Here is a 24,837-nt window from a genome sequence, read left to right on the forward strand (position 1 = left end):
ATGACTTGCTCTCTTTCTCTTAGCCATATCACACTGTCTTGATGGAATGCCTCGAATCTATCTTTCCATTGTTGAGCAACTTCTCTAGCATCTTTTGCTTCTTGACATTTCTCGGCCCAGGTCGTAGGTGTGACTCGAGAAGCTTCAAGGGCTCTTTCCTTAAGTCGGCGCTCGTGCTCGGCTTGGGTCTCAGCATTGTGGAGGGAGATAGTGAGATCGTGTATCTTAGCCTCCAATATTTCTCTAACTTCTTTTTTCTCTTCTGTAGCTCGTAGCGACCATCGCTTATTCTTTTGGCACTCTTTCTCAACTTGTCTCAACTGCTCTTTAATGGTTTCTAGGCAGTGGTCAGCTTGTTCCATGCCTACTTTCCACTTTCTTTCTCTTGCGTTCTTCCTTGTCGACCTTTTCCTCAATTGCTTCTAGCTGAGCCTTCTTCCTCTCTAGTTCCCACTTTATTTCGTTTCTTTCATTTGAAACTTGCTGGAAGCTGGTCTGTAGCTCTTCATTTTCTCATCCAAGTCTTGCTATAGTAGCTCTCAATGCTTCCACTTCTTCCATGGAGACAGGGGTGGGTTCTGGTGGTGGAGGTTTAGTTGGAGGATCGAGGATGAATGGCAGCTTGATCTCTTGACTTCTTCTGGTGACCCATTGATAATAGGGTTCTCTATCCCCTATGACACCCTTTCCTTTGTCTTGTCCTATGAAGCGAACTTTTTCCCAGGCTCGGATAACCCTCCTCAGCATAACGAGATCCTCCATATCATGGAACACAAAACCTTCTAACAACTGGTCGTCCGGCTTGTATGTGATAGGATAACCCAATTGCCTCACTGCTAAAATAGGGTTGTAGTTAATGCACCCTTTTGACCCTATTAATGGTACATTCAGAAATTCTCACAACTAGTAATCGTATCTCCCACATTCAAACCGTGAGGATACCAAATAGTGGTATTTTCAGTGAGTCCTACTAGCTTTTGAGACCACTCATATCCATCCATACTTTCAATTGTATCAACCTCTTTGAACACATGAGAGACAAACCATTGGTAAAGGAGTGGTATGCAACATAATATCAGTCCTCCCTTCTTCTCAAAGCGTAAGTGCAAGGTGTGATAAACATCTGCTAGGAGTGCGGGCACTGGATCTTCATTCTTAACCTTGACGGCCCAAAACACGTTGATAGCTGCTGCATCAATTAACTTCTCCATATTAGGAAATAACACCAATCCAAAAATAAGTAAAGCCATAATAGTATCATGGGTTTCCCACTTCTGGGCTTCAGCAAAGCTTTGAGCAGTTTTCTCCAGGTACTCTTGTGGAATTCCTTGTACCTTCCCCCAAATTTTGATGTTAGGGGTTAGATCTTTGACTGGGATGTCTAATACTTCTGCCAACTCTCCGGGTTTAGGGATTTGACCTAACCCCTTGTATGGTCCCTTCTTCTGCTTAGGAGAGTCCAATATTCTTCCGAATTCTTCCAAAGTCGGGGCCAACTGGAAATCTCTAAAGAGGAAACTTCTGAGTGGTGGATCATAAAACTGGGCTAGTGCGGTAATAGCATCCTTCTGTACTGGTACAGACAACAAGCGTAGAATCTTCCCATATTTGAGTGTGAATGCGTCTCGACGGATATTACTCAACCCATCTCTGAATGCAATGAACCCCTTCACACACGGTACCTTGGCTTTGATTTGGAATGTTTTTCTCTTTCCTGACTCCATTTGTTCTTGAATGCTTAATTAACTGAAAATTTTGAAATTCCCTGAAAATAAAAAGTGTGTAAATGATTTTGCTATGCTCATAATGAATGCAACATGATGTTTATGCAATGACAGGGATCCAGGTTTCACATATATCACAAGGTTCAACTTAACAGCGGTTCTATGTCTTTTACCCCACACATCAAGGATTGCTCCTACGGTTATCCATTTTCATGATAAGAACTTAGAATCATGGACCAAGTTTAGTCTTTCATCGCAATAATGGGCTAGCCACATTGAAATGGAAGTTCTGAATCGGTCTACTCTAAGTGGGATCCTCGTATTGTTCGAACAGGGTGTAGACCCTTCGGTTCAATACTACACGATCGCCAATCATGAAGACGGACTTTAGCTTAAGATGAGGTTCCCAGAGTCATGGACCATGTTCAACGTTTCCTCATAATAGTGGGCTAGCCATATTATGATGGAAATTCTGAACAGATCTACTCTAGGTGGAGTTCTCGTATTGTCCCAATGAGGTGTACACCCCTCGGTTCAATACTACACAACTCCGGGTTCTAAGTTCTTCTCAAAGCTCGGGTACGGAGCTTATCTCACAACATGTGTCAAACACCATAGATCACCCAACATAATAGCAGAATAAATTAAATAGCATAAATAATACATCAAGATATACATAAGCAAATAAAAGCGGTATTTTAACGTCCATAGCAAATTGACTAAGTTAGGCTTGACTCTTTCTTGCTTAGAGCAAAATCTCCCCAGCAGAGTCGCCATCTGTCGCGTCTCGAAAAATACGACTCCTCGCGATGGTCGCGGAAAAAATTAGTTCAAACAGAGTCGCCATCGAACTTTATTTATCCCAATGAAGGAATAGGAAAATATCGATAAAACCTTTGAAAAATAGAATAATGGTCATCGCAACCATATTCGGGTTCAGGAGTCGATTACGCAAGGGGAAGGTATTAGCACCCCTCGTGTCCGTCGTACTCAACGGGAACCTTTTAGTCTAATTTGCTATTTGAATGTTAGTTAAATGTTATTTGCTTTCTTCGAGTAATTAGAGTTGATAATAGAGATGGATGAAGACCTCAAAAGGAGAAAAGGGGAGGTTTTTTATTTAATATGCTCGCGAAGATACAGCAATCTCCTGCCTACGTATCCTTATGGTGCAATAAGGAAATCAGAGCATTCGTAGTTCGGGGTACTACGAATATTTGGTGTGTTTTGTTTGATGAACGACTGTGTAGGTCGGCGTTCTAAAGGCTAAACGCTGGCTTGTCTACTCTCGGTGGAGGCTCTAGCACTGGTTTGTTAGGCGCATTAGAAAGGATTGACAGTGTTCTTTTTGAAAGAAGGGTTTTGGTCACGTGGGGTGACGAGTTGAATTGATGTGTTTGGGTTTGATTGGTTTCGATCGCTCGGGGGCGAGAAATTTGGTTTGTTTGAGATATTTTGAAGAACGACGAAAGATTGAGCAATATGGTGCACACCAATCATCCAATTCTTTCAAGGAATAATAAGGCGAACGCCTTCTACTCCCTTTTTTGTTCGAATTATTTTGAAAGTTTGTTTGTGGATGTTGAATATGCACGGTAGTAAGGCGTACGCCTCCTACTTGCTTATTCAAAGAATAATGAGGCGTACGCCACTTATTCTTTTATCCAAGTTTATTTAAAATGTATTAATCGGAAGTCGATGATTCGTGCAATATGGTGAGCACCAATTATTCAAACAATCGAGAGATGGTGAGGCGAACGCCTCCCATCTTCTGTCATTCGAAGTTTAATTTAAGAAGAAATGTTTTTAGATGTTGTATTTGATATAAAAGATGATTTGAATTTATTCGATTGCGGTTTAATTTGATGACGAAGATTCGAGCAATGTGGCGTACGCCAATTATTCGATAAATCGAAAGATAGTGAGGCGAACGCCTCCTATCCTTAATTATCGGAAATTTAGAATTAAAAGAATTTGGAATTCTTAGTTGATTCAAAAGAAATGATTTGAAATGTTATGGTTTGATGTTTTAATCGGGCGACAAGAACTCGAGCAATATGGCGTGCGCCAATCATTCAAGTACTTGAGAATAGCGAAGCGAACGCTTTCTATATTCCTTTTCATCCCAAGTTTATAAAAAAGTATATTTTGAGTATTACCTTAATTTATGAAGATGATTTGTATTTTGTATGATTATTAGGGTTTTAACTGAATGACGAAAATCCGAGCAATATGACGTACGCCAGTTATTCAAATAGTCGAGAGATAGTGAAGCGAAAGCTTACTATTCTCCTTTTCATTCGAAAATAATTATTAAAATAAAGCTTTTAAAATTAATTATTAAAATAAAGCTTTTAGAATTTATAAATAATTTGGGGAAGTGATTTTAATTTTATGGATTTTTAGGGTTTTAATTGAATGACGAAAATCCGAGCAATATGGCGTACGTCAATTATTCGAATAGTCGAGAGATAGTGAAGCGGAAGCTTACTATTCTCCTTTTCATTTGAAAATAATTATTAAAATAAATCTTTTAAAATTAGTTATTAAAATAAAGCTTTTAGAATTTATAAATAATTTGGGGAAGTGATTTTAATTTTATGGATTTTTAGGGTTTTAATTGAATGACGAAAATCCGAGCAATATGGTGTACGCCAATTATTCGAATAATCGAGAGATAGTGAAGCGGATGCTCATTATTCTCCTTTTCATTTAAATTTTAATTTAAATAATTTGGGAGAGTATATTAATTAAATATGTTGAATTTGAATTTTTGTTAGAATTTATCTGATTCGAGAGAAATTACTTGGTGTTAGACCAAGGCTTGATTATTTTTACAATAAGGTATAATGATTTGGTATCATTTGCCAATATTAACATCGAACTAATATTTTAATTGCAATATTATAAAGAATATAAAAATCTACACAAAATAAGGAAAAAATATTTAATTGGAATTTTAAATGGGAATTATATGGGAATTTATGATATAAGGAATTTTATCAATTCATTGGGAAGATCAACTGTTGTCAATACTTATTATAAAAAATGAGTGCCTTTTCCCTTGGTAAGGCAAACGCACAGAGGGAGCACAGCCAACGAAGTTGCTTGTAATTTAAAATAAAATTAATCAAATAAGCAAGAAAAAAAATGTGAATGCCTCCTTGTCTCCTCCTATTAAAAAACTCTTTTCATTCCCTCTCTCTGCTTTTCATTTTCTCCTCCTATGTTCTAACACCAACATCACCATTGAATTAACCACGACGGTAGTAACAGGAATCCTCGATAGCATTTCTATGTAGCCATGGTGGCACCGTCGTGAGCGCCCATAACTCAGAGAAAAATCCTAACCTTATCCAAACAAATACTTAAAAACCCGAATCTAGCCATGTAGTTTCCAAATCAAAAACAAAGGTCCAAAGAACCAAAGCCAGAAAACAACAAAAACAAAGGACCCATATCAAAGAAATAAACAAGCAAGAGACCTAAATTTTCAACTCCAAATTAAACTTAATACAACAGAAATCTCATGTAATAATCATGGGGGTTATGGTATATGAGGCAATACACACAAGGTGGTAGCATCAAATCAAACAGAGGGAAAGTTTAAATACCAAATCAGAGCTAGTCTGATGTTCAAACTCCGGCCAGGTTAGTTAAGCGAATCCTTTAGAACTTTCCGTGATCTTCTCTTCTTCCTTCTCTATTACTGATTTGGTGTGTCTTGGTTTGACAGTGGCTTAGCTCAGTTTTCTCAAAGTTCTAATGATGAACTCTGAGTAAACTTTGGGAGTATTTGAGCTTTGGTGATTGGGTGTGAGTGAAATTCCAGCAGAGTAACGGTGTGTGATCAGGTCTTTTTTATGAAATATTGTTATGTTGTTCTTGATGTGTGTTCTAGGTTTTTTTTTGAAGAAATCTCTTGTTGTGCAATATTGTGTTTTTGTTAACCTCTCATCTGTTGTTATTATGAAGAAAAGATTCAGCCTTAAAACACTCCTGTTTCTTTTTGATTTTCTCATCCCAGATTATGTGGGATTTGATATGTTCTTGTTTAAGCCAGTGTTGCAATGCCTTTTCAGATGTTTCAATTAATCTTCTGAATAAAGCTTCAAACTGAGTGATTTATTTTGTTGTTTTGCAGTTTCCTAAGCGCTTTTAAAAAGTGCTTTTAAAATAAGCTATTTTTGTGCTCTGCAGATTACAGCTCTGAGGTGGCTTTGATGGAATGGGAAGAAAGAGTAGGCTGTAAATTAGGGACCTTTTTGCATCAATTTCACTTAGTTGAGATGTAACTATTTAGTTTAATTTTTTTTAAGGACAAAATGTGTGTTTGGATTATTTGGGACTGATTGAATTAAATTTTAATTATGTAATTACCTTTTAAACTTTTCAAAATTTAACTCAATATTTATTTATGCTAATCAATTTCAATTTTTAAAAACAACAAATTTCTAACTTAAGTATAATGACTTAATTTTAAAAATAACATATTTCTAACTTAAGTAAAATGACTTAATTTTAAAAACAATATATTTCTAACTTAAGTATAATGAATTAATCTAAAGAACAACATAATTCTAATCTTAAACACAAAAACTAAGTATAGTAATTTAATTTTTTAAAAACACAATTCTGATTTAAACACAAAAATCTAAATGTGGGACTTTTAATTTTAAAAAAAAACAACACAACTCTATTTTAAATACAAAAATATAAATATGGAACTTTTTAATTTAAAAACAACACAATTCTATTTTAAATTCAAAAATCTAAACATGGGACATTTAATTAAAAAACACAATTCTATTTTAAATATAAAAAATCTAAACATGGGACTTTTAATTTAAAAAAAAACACAATTCTATTTTAAATACAAAAATATAAATATAGAACTTTTTAATTTAAAAACAACACAATTCTATTTTAAATACAAAAATCTAAACATGGGATATTTAATTAAAAAACACAATTCTATTTTAAATACAAAAAATCTAAACATGGGACTTTTAATTTAAAAAAACACATACATGTTTCTAAAAAATGCAAATTTTAAATATGGGACTTTTGAAACAAAGAAATCTCATGGATTAAACCAAAATGGCCGGACAAAATTGGGGTATGACACTTTCCCAAGGATACTATGATCCTCAAAGGGTAAGACATTTGTTCATATTCTGGCATTCCTATAACCTCTTCATCAGCTTTCAAGTTATCTCCCCGGTGAGCGCAGAAGGAATGATACATCATCAGCTTCCCAGAGAGTCCAGTACGAGAGGTTCTCTCTGATGACAGTGGATTGATCTATCTTATTGGATTGCTTTCCCCTAGCAGAATTTGTGGATGTTCATCCAACGCATTCCCGGATAGTTTGTTTGTGTATACATGCTTGTTTCCCCCGCGGAGTCTTAGCAATCCATGATTGGTTGTATGGTTGATCCGTGGATGATCCCTTCTGTTCCAGTTCTTGCTTTGATCTTTTAGAAACATGTGTCCCTCTATATCAGGCGCTAGCATTTGTGTTTTATCAATCATATGGTTGTCATCTCTTATGAGGACTGACCTAAAATCCCTTATAGATTGATAAAAGTTGATATGTTATTTCTACTCACGAGGAAGTTTGTCTTTCCCCAGCATGAGTAGAAGTCCCCAGCGGAGTGAGCATGTGTTCCCTGCAGAGCTATCTTTCCAGATAATTGTCTCCTCAGCAGGAAGTTGCCTATAGCAATTGATGAAGGGCTTGTTTCCCTTTTCATCCCCAGCATGTCGCTTGTAGATGCAGGATTCATTTCCAATTCCTCCAGCCAGGGTAGTTCTGTCGATGACATTTGCAGGTTGTCCCCAGTAGGGTTGCCAGATCAGAGTTTGATGTTTGTATCTCCTCCGAGTCGGAAGATTTCTTCTAGCATTGAGAGTTGGTGGTGAAGATGTTTATTTCCTTCCCTAGTGGAGCAAATTGCTATTTTTTCCCTTTTGCAAAGTTCCCGCTCCAGCAGATAGAAGGGAGTGTTTTAATTGATGAGCATCTGGTTGGTGGTTGTTCCCCACGGAGTTTCATATCATTCCTTAATAAGCCTCCCCAGAAGAGTTTCTTCTCCGGAAGATCTTACTGTTCACCTATCCCCATCAGAGTTTGGGTTCTCTATTTGATTGTCTTCTTTCGCTGCTCCTGAATAAATCTTCTTTGTATCCTCAGCGAGTGTAGCTCTGGGATAGGGTTTGATATCCCTGATTGATCTTTTTTCATCCTGCTCGGGTTGTTCCCAAACTGAGTTCTCCAATAGGCTTTGCCCTTCTTGTTGAGATGTCGTGTCGGGTGTCCGTTCATGATTCTCGGACTTGTTTGTGTTAGATATGTCTGTTTGTCAGCATTAATCATACACAAATCATGCATATACATGCATAATCATAGCATTCAGATATCCATGATTGCATTTCTTCGCCATATATCTTTGCTTGTTATCTCCTGCTATTGGTGAAATGTTCTTCCCCAAGAAGATGTATGTGTCTGATCTCTCCATATAGAGTCATCCCCATAAAAAGAAAGTGTCTATCGTTTCTTCTTTCTTCCCCACTAAGTTATGTCCTCGTGGATGATTATTGTTTCAGTTTCCTCCCCAGTTGTGTACCGGGATGGAATTACTCCCCTGAGTTATATCCTCATCAGATTGAGTCTTGTTTGATTGTGTCTTTCTAGTTTGTTCCTAGACTTATTCCTTTCTTGTTATTCCCCTGCAGTTTCCTGTGGTTTAATTGTTCAATTGCTCAATAACCAGTAGTTGTTCATCTCCTCCCCGGCGAATCTTGTGGCCTTCTACCCAGTAACCGGTAGTTGTAAGCCCTATTTCTGTGGTTTTCTACCAAGTAACCGGTAGATGTAATCCCCTCTTTGTTGGGTATCTTTACCCAGTAGTCGGTATTGATATTCCTTCGTTTTTGAGTATTCCACCCAGTAACCGGTGATATATCTCTTGGATAATTGCTTTTGTCAGGCAATTTATCCCTTGCGAGTCATCTTTCATTTACCCTTGTTTGGTAATGGTTGTTTCTCCTTCTGATCGGTCATCATCATATACCCAGTAATCGGTATCCCGATGTCCTTTCTTTTCGGACGATTTATCCTTCATTAACCCAGTAACCGATTGTGGATAATCTTCCATGCGAGTATGTTATCTACTTATGACGGTAATAGATAATATGTATCATGCGCTCTTCAGTTGAAGTCTTTTTCTTCCTTAGTCGAGTAAGATTCATATTTCCTTGTGGAATCGAATGTCCATCCTGTAAGTCGAGTTCGCTTTTTTAGCCCTCCTTTTGGATGATGAGTGTCTTGGATATGTTCCCAATTCACGCTTGGTTGGTCACCTATTATATACCCAGTAACCGGTATCCCTGGTGTTCCTTCCCTCTGCTCCCTATTATGAATTTTGTCCCCTATGGAGTCAGATTTTCCTGAGTTGAGATGTGCCTTTTGGGTCCTCCTCAGATGTTTCAGATGATTGATATCTCTCACCCTTATACCGATCTTAGATATTCTTTCTCCCTAAGCGTATTTTTCTCTCACCCAGTAACCGGTGTTTTGATGACATGTCTCGCTTTGAGTTTATTACCCAGTAACCGGTAATATCTCGTTGTTTCTTCCTCAGTGGAGTCCTGTGTGGACCTTCTTGTCTGAGTCCGGATTTTTATCCGATGTATCCTTTGTGGATAGTTTTGCTGTATTGGTGTATTTCCCAATACATGCATCTTTGCGTCAGCTCGAGTCTTTCTATTGATTTATTTTTGTGGAATCCCTTCGTGTCTCCCAGCAAGTTTTCAAGTCGTGACCTGCTCACGCATTCTTACCTTATTTCCCCCTAGAGTTTCTGTCTCCCTAGTGAGTGTGTTACTCCTATGGATTTTTCAGTCTCTTCTGATTTCTTTTCCTTTGTGGCAATTATTCACCTTGAAGAGTTTATTTTGCATGCATACATTTGCATCATGAGGTCTCTTAGGGACCACAATTCGTCTCTTTGTTATTATTTAAGCTCATTCTATCTCGTCGAGACGAAGATTTTTAACCTTCATATCTCCGGCTAGAACGACCTTAAATAGGGGCATCTTTAAGATCCTAATTTTGACCCTAAGATCCCTCATGGTATCATGTTATTGCACAAGTGCATTGCCTCAAGGATCATAGCATGTTTGGCCCCTTAACCCCAGGGTTGAGACTTGTGTGAGTGTTGTGAGACCACCAAGCATGCTTGTATTGTATATTATTGCTTTTCCTATTTGATTACTAACCAAAAGCATAAAAATATGTCACTTACTCTTTTTGTTTTGAAGCTCAAATGTGCTCCAATGCTCCTAGGAGGCTCCTAAGCCCAATGAAATGGCTAGATGAAGATGAGAAAAAGCATGAAAATGGTCCACAAAGTTCCTAATCATCATATATATCTACCAAGTATCTCAATTTGCCAATTTTATCAAGATAACCCAAAGGGCTTGAGGATTGTTTCCCAAGGAAACCCTAATTTCATTGTGCTTTGATTGTTCCTTGCCCATGAAGCAACCTCAACCTATGATCAAATTTAATCAAGAGTAGTTCTTTAATTCATCATTTTATGCATATGTGAGCCTATTTGAGGCCCCTTAATCATTCATTCATCAAGATTGCAAGTTTGGCCTTGAGAAGTTGACCAGTCAAGTCATTTGACTAATCTGAGCACCATTGAGATATAAACTTTGATGTATTTGTCAAATGAAGATGACCCCAAGAGAAAACATGTGTTCTTAAGAACCATATGAACAACTTTCATGTTCATCAAAAATCCATTTGAAATATGGAAGGTCATCATTCATTTCAAAACATTATAGGTCATTTTGACTGAAACCCTAATTTTAGGTCAACTTACCAAGGGCATAACTTCCTTAATTTTTATGATATTTAGGTGATACCAAATGCATTGGAAAGCTTAAGATGTCTAATTAAAATTTTATGTTGGACAAAATTTCATAATCCTAAAAGAAATACATGTGATGATACAAAATATTATAGGTCATCTTGGACCTAATTCAGTGAATTTGAAAAAATACCCAACTTCAAATACCCATAACTTTGTCATAAAAAATCCAAATGATTCAAACTTGTAGTCTACATTTATCATCTTGAAAATATCTATAACTTTGATGTTGGAGGTTTTTACATTTGAAGCTTTCATCATAAAAATAGAGGGGTTTGATTAAGCTTGCTTTTGGTGAAATCTTTCAAAATGTTTTGAATATGTTTTGTACTTGGATTTTCACATCCAGTTTTCATCAATTTACAAATTCCAAATGAATTTTTGCCCAACATTACTTTTGTTCCTTATTTCAAGGGCTTTCCAACCATTACTCACAATACTCATTTGGATCTACCATTTATGAGTTTCGAAATTATCTTCATTTATGTACATTTTGGTATTTTATGATGAAACTTGAGTATGCAAGCTTGTTCAGTCCAATGCACATGACCATTTGCTCTCTACATGATCTCAGCTAGCTTTTGTAACCATCATTGGGCCTCTCACAGACCTTTACAGGCCCATGCATCCAATTTTCAATTTGCCATGCACATGAAAGAAGTGTGATCAGCTGATGCTTTCAGCTATAAATAGAGGTTCCCTCTCATTCATTTGGTAACCTTTTGGAGATCTGAATTGCTGCAGCACTGAAACCATATCCATACCAAAGGAATTGTTAAGAAAATTTTCTCACTTTCAAGCTTGAAATTCAGCATCATTGGCTGATCTTCAAAGCTTAATTCCTTAGCCTTTCACTTCCCCTACATCCATAGATCAAAGAGGAGCAAGGATCTTGAAGAATTCGTGGCTTGAAGTGCTTCAATTCAGAGGTATACATTCAAACTTTTTGGATCTAGAACTCTCAATTAAATGTAGCATTCTTGTATTTGTGTGGTTTTCTGAAGTCCTCACACTTGAGGCAAGCCATTGGTGCTTTCAATTCATCATTTCATGAGCTTACAGTTGGAACACCATGATCTTCTTCTTCACATTTCTCTCAATATAGGAAGAGTGAGGAAGATCCAATGGTACAGTGATGATCTCCATCACACAAGCTTCATTTCCATGTCCTTGTTTTCCATTTTTATTAAAACTTTTTTCTCTGCAACTGGTGGCCAGAAGTGGTTGTCTCACCGGAGAAGATGGTGGTTTCCACCACCATCACCACGTGTGTCACTCTTGGCCTTTGGATCATGTGTTCAGGATCTAATCGTGTGCATCCATTATGATTACTTATTTTAATTCATGTTGTGGCGCGCTTGACTAGTGTACACCATGCGCCATCAGATCTGAACCAATCATTGATGCCACGTCAATTAATGAAGTCCATCGCGTGGCTGTGGTTTTTTCCATTTATTCTATTTTCTTTTATTTTCAGTTAATTCATTTGATTTTCAAAAATTCATAAAAAATTCATTTGAAGTCATAAAAAATATGAGACCAACTCCAAAAATTTTCTCGAAAAATCTAGTCTCATATTTTGATTTTTAATTATTTTTGTGACTTCATTTGATATTTTTCATGGATTATTTGATTTTTAATAGTTTTAAACTTTTTCTAAAATACTTTCTGACTTTTGAAAAATCCAAAAATATTTTTCTAGCATTTATGGATCCTGTTAAGTCAATGAAAAATAGTCTCATCAATTTCTTATTTGATTTGAGATTATTTGAGATTTTAATTCATATTGTGCTATTTTTAATTGTTTTTAATTGTTTTTAAATACTTTCTGATTTCAAAAATTTGTGAGAAAATTAGTCAAAGCTTGTTTGACTATGTTGAACGTATGAGAATTTAATTGGACTCTTTCAAGTTGTCTTGAATTGAATTGGAGGTTTGACCTTATTTGTTTATTTTTTATTTGCATTTTATTTTAATTCAAAAAATACCAAAAAAACACCATTGACTCTTTGACTTGTTACCTTCATTTCTCTTCTGTTTGGTGTTGGTTGATGTTGATTTGATTCACATTTGATCAATTGGATTTGGTTATGGTCTTCTTTTACCCTCCCTTTCATCTTCATCCCTTTCTTTCCATCAATGGCCAATGAGTTAAAGTCTTATGGTTGGTCTTGACAAATGAGAGGTTTAACCTTCCTTGATCCAAACCAAACTCAACTTGATCTATGATCAAGTGAGTTGTTTTGTGTCCAAGATAGGTTGCTTCTTGGTTAAGCAAATAACCTAAAGTGAATACAAGGCCCTTCCCCTTTTGTTTTGGCATGGCAAGTTTATGGAGCTTGGCTTACTAGTCATGATCTCTAACTTGTGTTCTTTGCCTATATTTTTATTGACCAACCTCAAATAGGTGTGACTACTACATTAGTCCACTTACGATTGCTTAACATAGCGCTACATTGTCTTATGACAAGCTAACATAACCTCACTAATTACTAACTTTAATTTGAGCATTTAATTTCTTTCCATTTACTTTTAATGCCATTTATTCCTTGCTCATTATTCATATTAATTTTCATTTTTGCTCACTTGAGCACATATTTTATGTTTATGTCATTTTTCTTTTGCTCATTTGAGCCCATTATTGTATATAAATATATTGCTATTTTGTGTTGCTTTTGTGTTTGTTTTGTGTGAACCAAATGCAAAAGGAGAAAGGACTTAGAATTCAGACTTACCTATGCTTAAAGGAGTTCAAGAGCAACTAGGCCTCATGCCTTTAAAATGCAAAATTTGTTGAAGAGCAACTAGGCCTCATGCCTTTAGAATGCTAAAGTTCAAAGTTGACTTCAAAGGACTTCTCCTCCAAACTTATTCTTTGTCCATTCCCCTTATTGTGTTGTGAACTTTTTTATGTTTGTTTTTGTGTGATAGGGATCCCATCTTAAAATTGTGAAAAGACGACCATTGTCATGAGTAGCCAAGTTAAGAGACATGCCAAATGGAGATCCTAAGAGCTTGAATTCAATTGTGTGATTGCTTGTTTATTTTCTAAGTCCAAAGGAAAGGAGCATATTGAGTCATCTATAGGACTTCAAGAAAAGGAACTCCAAGGGTTTATCTTTCCTCTCTTATCTTTGCATGCTTTAGGAATAGCTCTTCTCTTCTTCTCTCCACTCTAACCAGGAAAAAAATATTTTTCAAAACTTTGACTTTGTTTCAAATTAGAAACTTAGGCCTTAAGCCTTTGACCTTTCAAAACCATTTTCATCAATACTCATTGTGATAAATCTTAATCCAACTTTGACTTCATTTTGTAAATAAATCTAACTTGTAAATATAACTCACTTCAAGTTATTTTTGTGGTTCCAATGGCCACCTTATTAAAAAAATTCAAAAACAATAGTCATAGGTTTGAGTTATCATAGTTGTTGATGTAAATCTGACATCATCCTTAGTGTTGGATTATAAGTCTTCCATGCTTATTATACGGTTAACCCCTCACTAGCATGTTGAAGCCTTCCTCACATGGTGGATTGTTGGTTTAGGTTGAGTTTTCTCCCTTTTATAACAAAAGACCTTAAGGCTTTTGATTAAAATCAATTCACCAATCTTTGAGATTTTTACCCCGAACTACGAGGTTTTGATCCTCCCTTGTGATGGTACGTAGGCAATGGGTTCATCCATTCAAACAAAAAAATTTGTAAATATAATCTATTCTCTTCTCATCCCCCCAATCTTTTGTACAAATCTTTTCACAAATACCAACCTATAACACATATTTGCAAAAAGGGTTCCCTTAGGGTACTAAGGATGTTTTGGGTGCTTAAAACCTTCCCATTTCATAACCAACCCCCTTACCTAGATCTCTGACATTTTTATTAGTTTTTGATTTGAAAAACTTCTTACTTGGCTTTTTTTTGCTTTTTAGCCTTTCCTTTGGACAAATAAAAGTGCGGTGGCGACTCGAATTGTATGTTGACTTTTGGTTTAGTCAATAAACCTAAAGGTAACGAAAACCCCACTACAGATCGATGCGAGAATCTCACTTAGAGTAGATTCTTTGGATGGAGTTGATGCTCGGCAAGTAAGTTGCCATAGGCAACAAATAGTCTAATGGATCCATGACTCTATGAACTTTTTTGAAACCCTAGATCATACCCAGTGAGAACCTATTCTTGGAAAGCAATCAGATTCATCAGTATCTCAGACTTTTGAACTCGTGTATTGAGGAAAAAACAAATATGCATGGCTTGCATTGCATTCATTCACATTCCATTGCATCTTCATCTCATCATAATGCATGTCATTTTCCAAACAAAAAAAAACTCATTCATCCTTTGTCCATGATCAGCAAAGTGATTCCCGACACGCATTTAGAATAAAGAACCATGTCTCAAGAGATGATAAACGGGCTAAGGAAAAGTCAAAAAGCATTGAAAGAGGAACTCAATCTTTTGAAAATCCAAATGGAGATATTTAAATATTAGGTATTATTGGGCCTATTAATTAAATTAGAAGTATAATGACTTAAGCCCAAAGAGAATACTAATATAAATAGTAAGGGGTGAGGAGAGTGAGAATTAGGATTCATTTGATCATTGAAGGCAATAGAGAAAGAGGAGAGGAAAAGTAAAGAGAAAAACTAGGGTTCCAGAAAATTGAAGAGGTAAGGGGGGAATCCTTATTATTATGGGTTAGTATGATTGGGTCAATGGATAGATGTATGTTTAGGTTAAAATCCCTAATTTTGTATGGTTGTTTGAAATTATTAGGTTTTGACGATTATTCTTGAATTGTGGTGATTGATTGTGTTAAAACTGTAAATTAACGTTATATGTTGAGAGTATTGTGTGAGTTATAATTTTCTGAACGTGTGGCTTTTTACGGAATCGAATTCGGAGGTCCGAAAGTCCTCCAACGATGAAAGACGCAGAAAATTCTGCATTCTGTTTTGTGTTAACGCAGGAATAGCATTCTATTTTTGCGTTAACCGGTTAACCAAAGGCGTTAACCGGTTAACACTGTTGAAATTACGTTAGAAATTGTATTCTGTCTTGCGTTAACCGGTTAACCGAATGCGTTAACCGGTTAACACTGTTGAAAATTGCAAGGAAATTGATTATGTTTTATGTTAACCGATTAACCATATGCGTTAACCGGTTAACACTGTTTGAAAAGTGAAAAATTAAGATTTTAAATGTGTATATGTGTAACACGGTAGGAGAACTAACTTTAGTCAAATGTTGCGGATAGCAAGAGTCGCCACCGACTTTTATTTTATCCAAAAGGAAAGGACATAAAAGAACAGGAAAGACCTTAAAAAGATTTTGAGTTCGGGGGGTAGGTTATACAAAGGGAAGGTATTAGCACCCTTTATATCCATGGTTATCCATGGGCTCTTAGTTACTTAGCTCACTTTGTTTGTTTGCAAGAGTGTAGTGTGTGATTAGAAAAATTTCTTTAAGTACTTTGTAATGGCCCTCGTATGGGTGTATACAAAGCCTAGTTTAGAAATTGTGAGGTGTAAAAGTAATTTTGAAAAGTGTGAGCAAGTAACTATGAGCTACCTACCCTAGATTAAGTCTTTCCTGTTCTCGTATATTCTTTCAATGGTAAGATTGTCCCTATTATTAAGGAATAGGTAGTCATTACCTTGGATGTGTTTAAGGGACGGGCGTAGGGTCATCGTATGGTCAATGAAGGCAACATAAGGGGTGTCTTTAGCAACTCGTAGGGACTATCATCATATTTACCGAAGGGACAAGATCATTATATCGTAGGCAACCTCGTAGGGACTTGATCTTTTAAGTTTATAGGGACTTGATGATTTTTCTGTTTGAAGGGACTTTGCTTAAGACACCCCTATTTTCGAGGGACTTGACCATTTAAAGAAGGCAACCAAGAGGAATACCCTAGGAAGTACAGATGGCGATCAAAGATCGACTTACGCGTGTGAGTGTTATTTTTCAGATATTTGTCTTGAATTTAATTTTCTAAGTTCAATTATTTACAGTTAGTTTTTTGCACTCCCTAAATTACTAACCACGCAATAAATATTTACAAAAATAAAAGCAAGAAAAATAAATTCCTAAACTATTACATGGCTATGGGACAGATACATAATAATCAGGCGAGAAAGAATAAATTTACAACCTATACATTTGTTCCTAATATTATAAATAAAACAAAATTAAAATAAGGAAAATAATGAAGCAAAAATAGAATAGATAAAAGCAAATAATAATAAAATAATAAATAAACAATGGTAATAAAGCAATAATAAAATAACAATAATAATAAAATGATAATAAAAAGGTTAGAATTTTAAAAGAAATTATTTTAGGTTAAACAAGTTAGATTTTTTTTGAAGTTATTAGAAAAATATGAGTTTAAAATAAATTAGTAATAATAAAAGAATTTAAAATACATTAATGTACAAATTATAAAATAAAAGAGTTATATGAAAAATATTAAGTTAGTTATTTACAAAATAAATAAAGATTATAGAAAATATCAAATTATTAGATTAATAGGTTTATTATTATTATTCAATTAGAAAAATGGTCAATTAGATTTTATCTACAAAATATATAAGGATTTATTATTATAAGTAAGTAATAAAAAAAAGTTATTAAAATAGTTAGTATTTATTATTTATTTACAAAAAATATAAAGGTTATAGAAAAATATTAAATAATTAATTTAGTAGGTTTTCACGTCCTACATTACTAAACCACGCAGTTAATATAGGATCAATGGCAGGAATTTAAATGGCAGAAAAATAAATGGCGGAAAAATAAAATGGCAGAAAATAAATGGCAGAAAATAAAACCCTAATTATTACAACGCTTTGGTGCAGTTACATAATAAAGATGGCGAAAAGTAAAACTGAAAATATTACAAGTTAAAACTTAAAATATTACAAGGGCGAAGCAGTTACAGTGTATGAATAACATAAATATGAGCGAAAATAGGAAATAATAATAAGGTTTGTTAAGGTTTAAGAAAAGGTTTATGGTTTAGAGGAAACAACACGGTTAAAGTTTTAGGTTTGAAATTTAGAGTTTGTGGCGAAATTGTCAGGGTTTAGGAAAAATCAGGGTAGTTAGTTATGAAAAAAAATGTGCAGATCTAAATACATGTATATAAAAAAAAATATGAATTAAAAAAACAACGGCGTTGCTAGCGCACAATTGCGATCATCGCAACTGGATCGGATAACACAAATGTCACGCCTCATACACGTATATGTGAAAACGGCGTATTGACACGATCCGATCCGAAAACATAATCAAATTATAACATAAAATAGAAATACATATATATATATATATATATATATATATATATATATATATATATAATATATATATATATATATATATATATATAAACTATTACCAAACTGTGTGTACGATAGTATAGATCAGTCACTCTCAGTTTCTCTTTTTTGTTCTGACTTTCCGGCCTCCTTCTATCAGTCATGCTAGTAAATATATATAGGAACAAATTAGGTTAATGATAATGAGCCTAAGTTTATTTTGAAACCCAATATTAAATTAAAAACTGAATAAAGTTAAATAATTAAAATAGTTAAAATTAAAATAAAAACTAATTAACTTATTTATTTATTCTAGACCCAATATAAAAATAAATAGACTCAAAAAAAATATTATAATAGTTAAAACTGAATAAAGTTAAATAATTAAAAACTGAATAAAGTTAAATAATTAAAATAGTTAAAATTAAAATAAAAACTAATTAACCTATTTATTTATTCTAGACCCAATATAAAAATAAATAGACTAAAAAAAAATATTATAATAGTTAAAACTGAATAAAGTTAAATAATTAAAAACTGAATAAAGTTAAATAATTAAAATAGTTAAAATTAAAATAAAAACTAATTAACCTATTTATTTATTCTAGACCCAATATAAAAATAAATAGACTCAAAAAAAAATAAAAGTCGGGCACCAAAATGCTCGAAAAAATAAAATGAACACGTCAAAATAATCAGCGCGAAATAAATGACTCGGAAAAATACAGCGTTTGGTCGGATTTTGAAATAAAAATTATGACCGTTTAAACTGCTCAGACTGATCAACATATGACCAAAAATAGTCGTAAAAATATTTTTAGCATGTCAAATTAAACCACGTGAACTGCAGATTAATGTTACCGACATTTGCAAACTTAAACTTGACATTTTTTCGTTGACTAATTTTAGGCACAGTTAAAAAGTTAATTTGACCAGTTTGTTTGTAAATTCCGAGAAATTATTCCGGCTAATATTAAGACAGAAAAAAATGTTATGCTATGAAGATGATGCAAATGAATGTGAAACAAAAAATTGGTTAGAGTTAAAAATAGAGGGCAAATTTTGGGGTGCAACAGCTGCCCCTGTTCAATTTTCTGAAACCTGAGGAGTTAGATTGGCCTGTGTGCCATTCGGGACTTGGAAGGTTGAAGGGGATTGAACACAAAAGCCCAAAAATTTGCACTCGCCGGTGCGTAAAGTAACACTGATGACTGGTTGTATATGCTTAAGTGGGCTTGAAGATGCCACTTGGAAGAACTGGAGATGGGCTTATAGATGCCATCCATAATATCAGGAGGTGATAATATCTTGATGTTGATACTGGATATCAGTACTAGGTGTTCGTATAGGCCGTCTCTGAATCGTATCTAAGAACATACTTTTAATTTAAGTGTCAGAACCAAATCTTCGTGGCGATTTCTTTCTGAATTAAGTATCAGCACTAGACCTTCGTATAGATCGTCTCTGAACTGTTTTGAATTGTTGAATAGACCAGTAGAAATAAATCTTCGTGATGATTATCTCTTCTGGAAATATCCTGGATTAGGGAATAGATCTTCGTATAGACCGTTTGCCTAATATCCAAGAACAAAAGAGTGTCAGGATGAAATCTCCTGAAAATATCCTGGACTAGGAAATAGATCTTCGTATAGACCGTTTGCCTACTATCCAAGAACAAAAGAGTATCAGGATTAACTCTCCTGAAAACATCCTGGACTAGGGAATAGATCTTCGTATAGACCGTTTGCCTACTATCCAAGGACACCTTGAGTAATGATTAAGTATCAGCACTAGATCTTCGTATAGATCGTTTCTGACCTGTTGCGAATTGTTGATAGTATTTTATCTGTATATAACCATCCTGTAAGGAAAAGGTTAGTTTATGCAATATGTATGCGTGCATGGCATGGTGCATCTAAGTAAATGTATTATGCACTTATGGATATGCTATGGTATGATGTAAATGATGTATGTATGAATCATGCGGCCTGAAGCGTCCGGATATCTTTGTATAACAACTGCTGGCTAGGGAAAATAAATCCCGATTCGTTGCTGAAGAGTATGAGGAACTCGTTCCCGTCTTGTTTGATAGTATAGTATTTGTCACTTCCCGTATTCGTTCGTCGTACTTCTATTGAAGGAATAAGTTCCTGAGTATCCCGACTGAGGATAAAAGAGATGGACATAAATTCAAGGGGAGGCGTAATTCGAAGCATCTATAAAGATAGATTTGCTCTACTGGGGATTTGTAGTGGGGATGAACCGGCGAAGCTTCGTTGAACTACTACCCTCGTTCGTCCTTAGTAAATACTATTACTGCATTTTATGCATTTCTGGTAAACATCAATCGTATTCAAAAGCATACATACATTCAAACACAACCAATGGACGTTTTCGCTTATGTAAATAGAGTAAAAGTAAATCTGGATTCAAAGATGAAATTTTATTTATATCACAAAGTGACCTATACATAGGCAAGTTTGTACAAGGAGACAGAAATCCTAGTAAGAGGAATTCGTCGTAAATTTTTTATAAAACAAAGAAAACAGCTATGTGAAAAATGATCCTATTGAGTTTCAATTCTACTATTGCCATTATCTTCAAATATCTCATCTTCTGCTGTTGAGACAGAAACGATTGGATTGATCTTTATCTGTTTGAACTTGATTTAGGTAGCACCATCAGTTGAAGTTACAAGAGTGATCCAAACGAGACATAGTCATACGCTTTAATCCCTAACTTTTGCCTGGATTGCCCTTTCAGGTTTTCAATCCACCGGGATACCCTTTTTTGCCCAAGCCGCCTTTTCAGGTTTTCGATTTGCCGGGTGTACATTTTTTTTATATATATCCCTAATTTTTGCCCAAATCCTTTTGGTTTGCCGGGATGCCCTTATTTTTGCCTAGGCCAGTCAACCTAGCGGGTCTCTTTTTAAGCGTAGTATTTTTTAACTATGTCTGCGTTTATAGGCTGTGGAAAGTCTTCACCATCCATAGTAGTAAGCATCATGGCACCTCCTGAGAATACTCTTTTGACCATAAATGGTCCTTCATATGTAGGAGTCCACTTGCCCCTAGGATCACCCTGTGGTAGTATGATACGCTTGATCACCAAGTCACCAGCCTGATATACCTTTGGCTTAACCTTCTTATTGAAAGCTTTGATCATCCGTTTCTGGTACATCTGACCATGACAAACAACTGCCAACCTCTTCTCATCAATCAAATTTATCTGGTCGAGTCGAGTCTGAATCCACTCATCTTCATCCAAGCCTGCATCCTTCATGATTCTTAAGGAAGGGATCTGAACTTCAATGGGCAGAACTGCTTCCATACCATAGACTAAGGAGAATGGGGTTGCCCCTGTTGAAGTACGTACTGTAGTATGATAACCATGAAGAGAAAATGGTAACATCTCATACCAGTCTTTGTATGTTACTGTCATCTTTTGTATGATCTTCTTAATATTCTTATTAGCAGCCTCCACAGCGTCATTCATCTTTGGCCGGTACGGATAAGAGTTATGGTGTTTTATTTTGAACTGCGTGCAGAGTTCAGCAATCATCTTGTTGTTCTTCCGGAGAGAGCAGGTTTCTCAGATGTATATTTGATAAGATCCATTTTAGAAATCAATAAAGTGGTATGATTCAACATATACTGTCTTAGTCGGCGAGCAGCCTAAGCCAAAGCATAGCAAGCTTTCTCGAGCTGGGAATATCTTGTTTCACAGTCGGTACCTTTTGCTAAGGTAGTATATTGCATGCTCTTTTCGACCAGACTCGTCATGTTGCCCCAACACACACCCTATTGAATTTTCTAACACGGTCAAATACATGATTAGAGGTCTTCCTTCAACTGGTGGCATCAGATTTATAGGTTCTTGGAGATACTTTTTGATTTTGTCAAAAGCTTCTTGACATTCATCATTCCATATCATCTCTTGATTTTTCCAGCGAAAACCTCTACATAGTCATGTAACATCCGACTCAATCTTTCTTTGACACTGTTTTCCAAGCCTGCTCCTATTTTGACTTCTTTCTTGTCTACTTCAGTACCCAGATTTACAACCTCAATTGATTCCTCATGCGGCTGTGTAACTTTCTCTTCTTGTTGTAATAACCTAGCAAGCTCTACAGGTACTTCACAATCTTCATCCTTTCCATCTTCAGCTTGATAGATCGGATTCTCGAAATTATAATTGGCAATAGTAGAACTGTTATCAACAGGATCCAGGGTGGATGAGGATCTGCATTTTAGTGATGTGGGTGTGTGTAAGAACACATAGCTGATAAAAATAAAATAAAAGAAAAACAAAGAGCCCAATATTTACGAAAACGAAACGTCCATTGATTTTTATTGAATGAAGTACGCAAATGAAATGACATCCCAAAACAAGCATACCATTGTGCCCCGGGTAAGGCACAAGGCTTAAAAATAACAACGCAGTAATAGTATTTACTCCTGACTAAAGGAGATAGGAATAACGTCTTCAGTCTTCCAATTGTTGAGCCCATCACCCACAGTAGGAAAAATCCAGTTATCCAGATTGTAGTCTTCATTATAGTCACCCACATCATTGATTTGATCTTTCATGTTCCCTGGATTGGTGGTACGAACAGCACGAGCACGACGAACAGCCTTCTGGGACTCTGCAGTGAAACCCAAACCAAACTTGTCAGACTTGTAAGGAATGTCGGGAAGCTGACCCCAAATAGTACAACCACCTTCTTCAACCACAGCTCTAGCATCTTCGAGGGAAGCCATTGTAGGAGGTACTCTGGTAACCACAGGAACTCTTTTAACCACAGGAGGAGCTTCAATAGCGGGAACGACCCAAGGAACTACTTCAAATGTCTGGCAAGGAGTCTCAACATATTCACCTTCCACTTCAACATACTTAAATGTATTCACATGACTGACCATATATTCTTCCTCTCCATAAACATTTACGATCTTTCCCTTCACTGGATATCTCAACTTCTGATGTAGAGTGGAGGTCACAGCACCTGCCCCGTGGATCCAGGGGTGCCCCAGCAAACAAGAGTACGCAGGACTAATATCCATTACATAGAAGGTAGAATCGAAGACTTGAGAGCCTACTTTGATCGGGAGATCTATTTCTCCATGCACCACTCTTCTTGAACCATCAAAGGCTCTCACCACTATATTACTTGATCTTAACACAGCATCTTCAGGACTGAGCTTGTTCAGAACCTCTTTGGGAAGTACATTCAATGAAGAGCCATTGTCTAGCAACACATGAGACAAGGTATTGCCCCTACATTCAATGGAGATATGTAAAGCTCTGTTATGGTTTCTTTTGGCAGGAGTCAAGTCAGCATCAGAAAAACCTAACCCATTATCATAAGTCAGATGTGCAACACAATTTTCAAATTGATCCACAGAAATTTCATTTGGTACATGAGCAGTCCTTAAGAATTTGATCAAGGCTTTAGCATGAGCCTCAGAACACAGCAACAAAGACAACATGGAAATTTTGGAGGGAGTATGCCCCAACTGGTCAACAATATCATAATCACTCTTACGAATGATCTTCAGCACTTCTTCCATCTGTTTAGAGAGATTTTCAGCAGTCGGTGCTTCAGCTTGCACAGGTTCAACCACAAGACCTTTGCCTCGAGCATCATTACTTGGCTCAGAAGTGGAGGTAGTAGTTGGAAGAACTGTATTTTTTGAGGTAGCTGGAGGAGAGAAAATTCTTCCACTTCTGGTGATCTTGCTAGATCCAGCAATATTATTAACATCAAGGTTATCATCAGTAACAGGTGTATCAGTCAAAGGTTCCTGCTTAACACCACGGATATAAACATCAGAACCGTAATTCCAGGGTATAGCTTTATCAGAAGTATAAGGAATAGGGCCAGGAGTGGTAATAATCATGGGAAGCACTCTAACTTCAGCAACAGTCTTCACCAGGCCTTCAGCAGTAATTTTGATAGGACCCTTGGAAGTGATCTTGACAGAGCCTTTGGAGGTAATCTTCACTGGCACTTTATCAACCATATCCACATCTTCAAACTTCTTACCTCGAGTTAGGTGTTCACACATACTTTCCACAGAAGGAGTTCTCTCAAACAATATAGTGTAATTGTCCATGAGGTGTTGAATACCATCTTTCAACTTCCAACAGCTATCAGGTTTATAGGCACAATAAAAACAGTCTTCGTTGCAACCTGGAAAGAATCCAGCCTGCACCAGCTTCTTCTTGATAATAGATAAGGGAGTAGTCACATCTGCTACTGAGGAAACATATGAAACTTCATCAACAGCATTAACAGTCTTCTCATGATTGGGCATGGGAGCAGTAATCACATTTGGAGTCCCAGGAGGGTCAAATTCAATCTCCCCAGCTTCAATCATATCTTGAATCTTATTTTTCAGCACCCAGCAATTGTTGGTGTCATGTCCCGGACAATTAGAATGATAGGCACATCGTGCATTAGGATTGTACCGAGGAGAGGAAGTATTAGGATTCTGAGGAGGGTCCTTCAAAGTAATGAGTTCCCCTTTCAACATGTGTTGCAAGGCTTGGGCCAGTGACATGTTGATCTTGGTGAATTGTCTTCTAGGCTTCTGTTGATTGCTCTGTGGTAGCTCTGGTGTTGTAGGAGTAGGATTAGAAATGTGAACTGCTCCTACGGATTGGTGACTTCTGTTACGGCCAGGTTGACCATACACAGCATTAGACTCCTTCTTTCCACTAGGGGGCTTCTTTGCAGTGCTTGATGAAGAGGCACCCACCTGTATCTTACCACTTCTTATACCATTTTCCACACGCTCTCCAGTCATTATCAGCTCAGTGAAACCAGATGATGAGCTTCCAATGAGGT

General features: G+C 36.0%; 1 protein-coding gene across 1 annotated transcript; it reads right to left on the reverse strand.

The window, feature by feature from the left end:
• Positions 1-513: 513 nt before the first annotated feature.
• LOC127137833 (uncharacterized) lies at positions 514-1,724 on the reverse strand. Its single transcript, XM_051064255.1, has 2 exons — positions 932-1,724; positions 514-872 (listed from the first exon to the last, which is right to left on the reverse strand). The coding sequence occupies exons 1-2, from the start codon at positions 1,722-1,724 to the stop codon at positions 514-516; spliced, it is 1,152 nt and encodes a 383-aa protein (XP_050920212.1).
• Positions 1,725-24,837: the final 23,113 nt, after the last annotated feature.

This window comes from Lathyrus oleraceus, chromosome 4 (assembly GCF_024323335.1).
Source record: "Lathyrus oleraceus cultivar Zhongwan6 chromosome 4, CAAS_Psat_ZW6_1.0, whole genome shotgun sequence".
Taxonomy (NCBI): Eukaryota; Viridiplantae; Streptophyta; class Magnoliopsida; order Fabales; family Fabaceae; genus Lathyrus; species Lathyrus oleraceus.

What these genes read in the sequence shown, in the direction of transcription:
- LOC127137833 (XM_051064255.1), bottom strand. Translation starts at nt 1,724, where the DNA reads ATGGAGTCAGGAAAGAGAAAAACATTCCAAATCAAAGCCAAGGTACCG. An exon ending in CACTATTTGGTATCCTCACG is followed by an intron (nt 873 to 931) that starts GTTTGAATGTGG and finishes TACCATTAATAG; the next exon opens with GGTCAAAAGGGTGCATTAAC.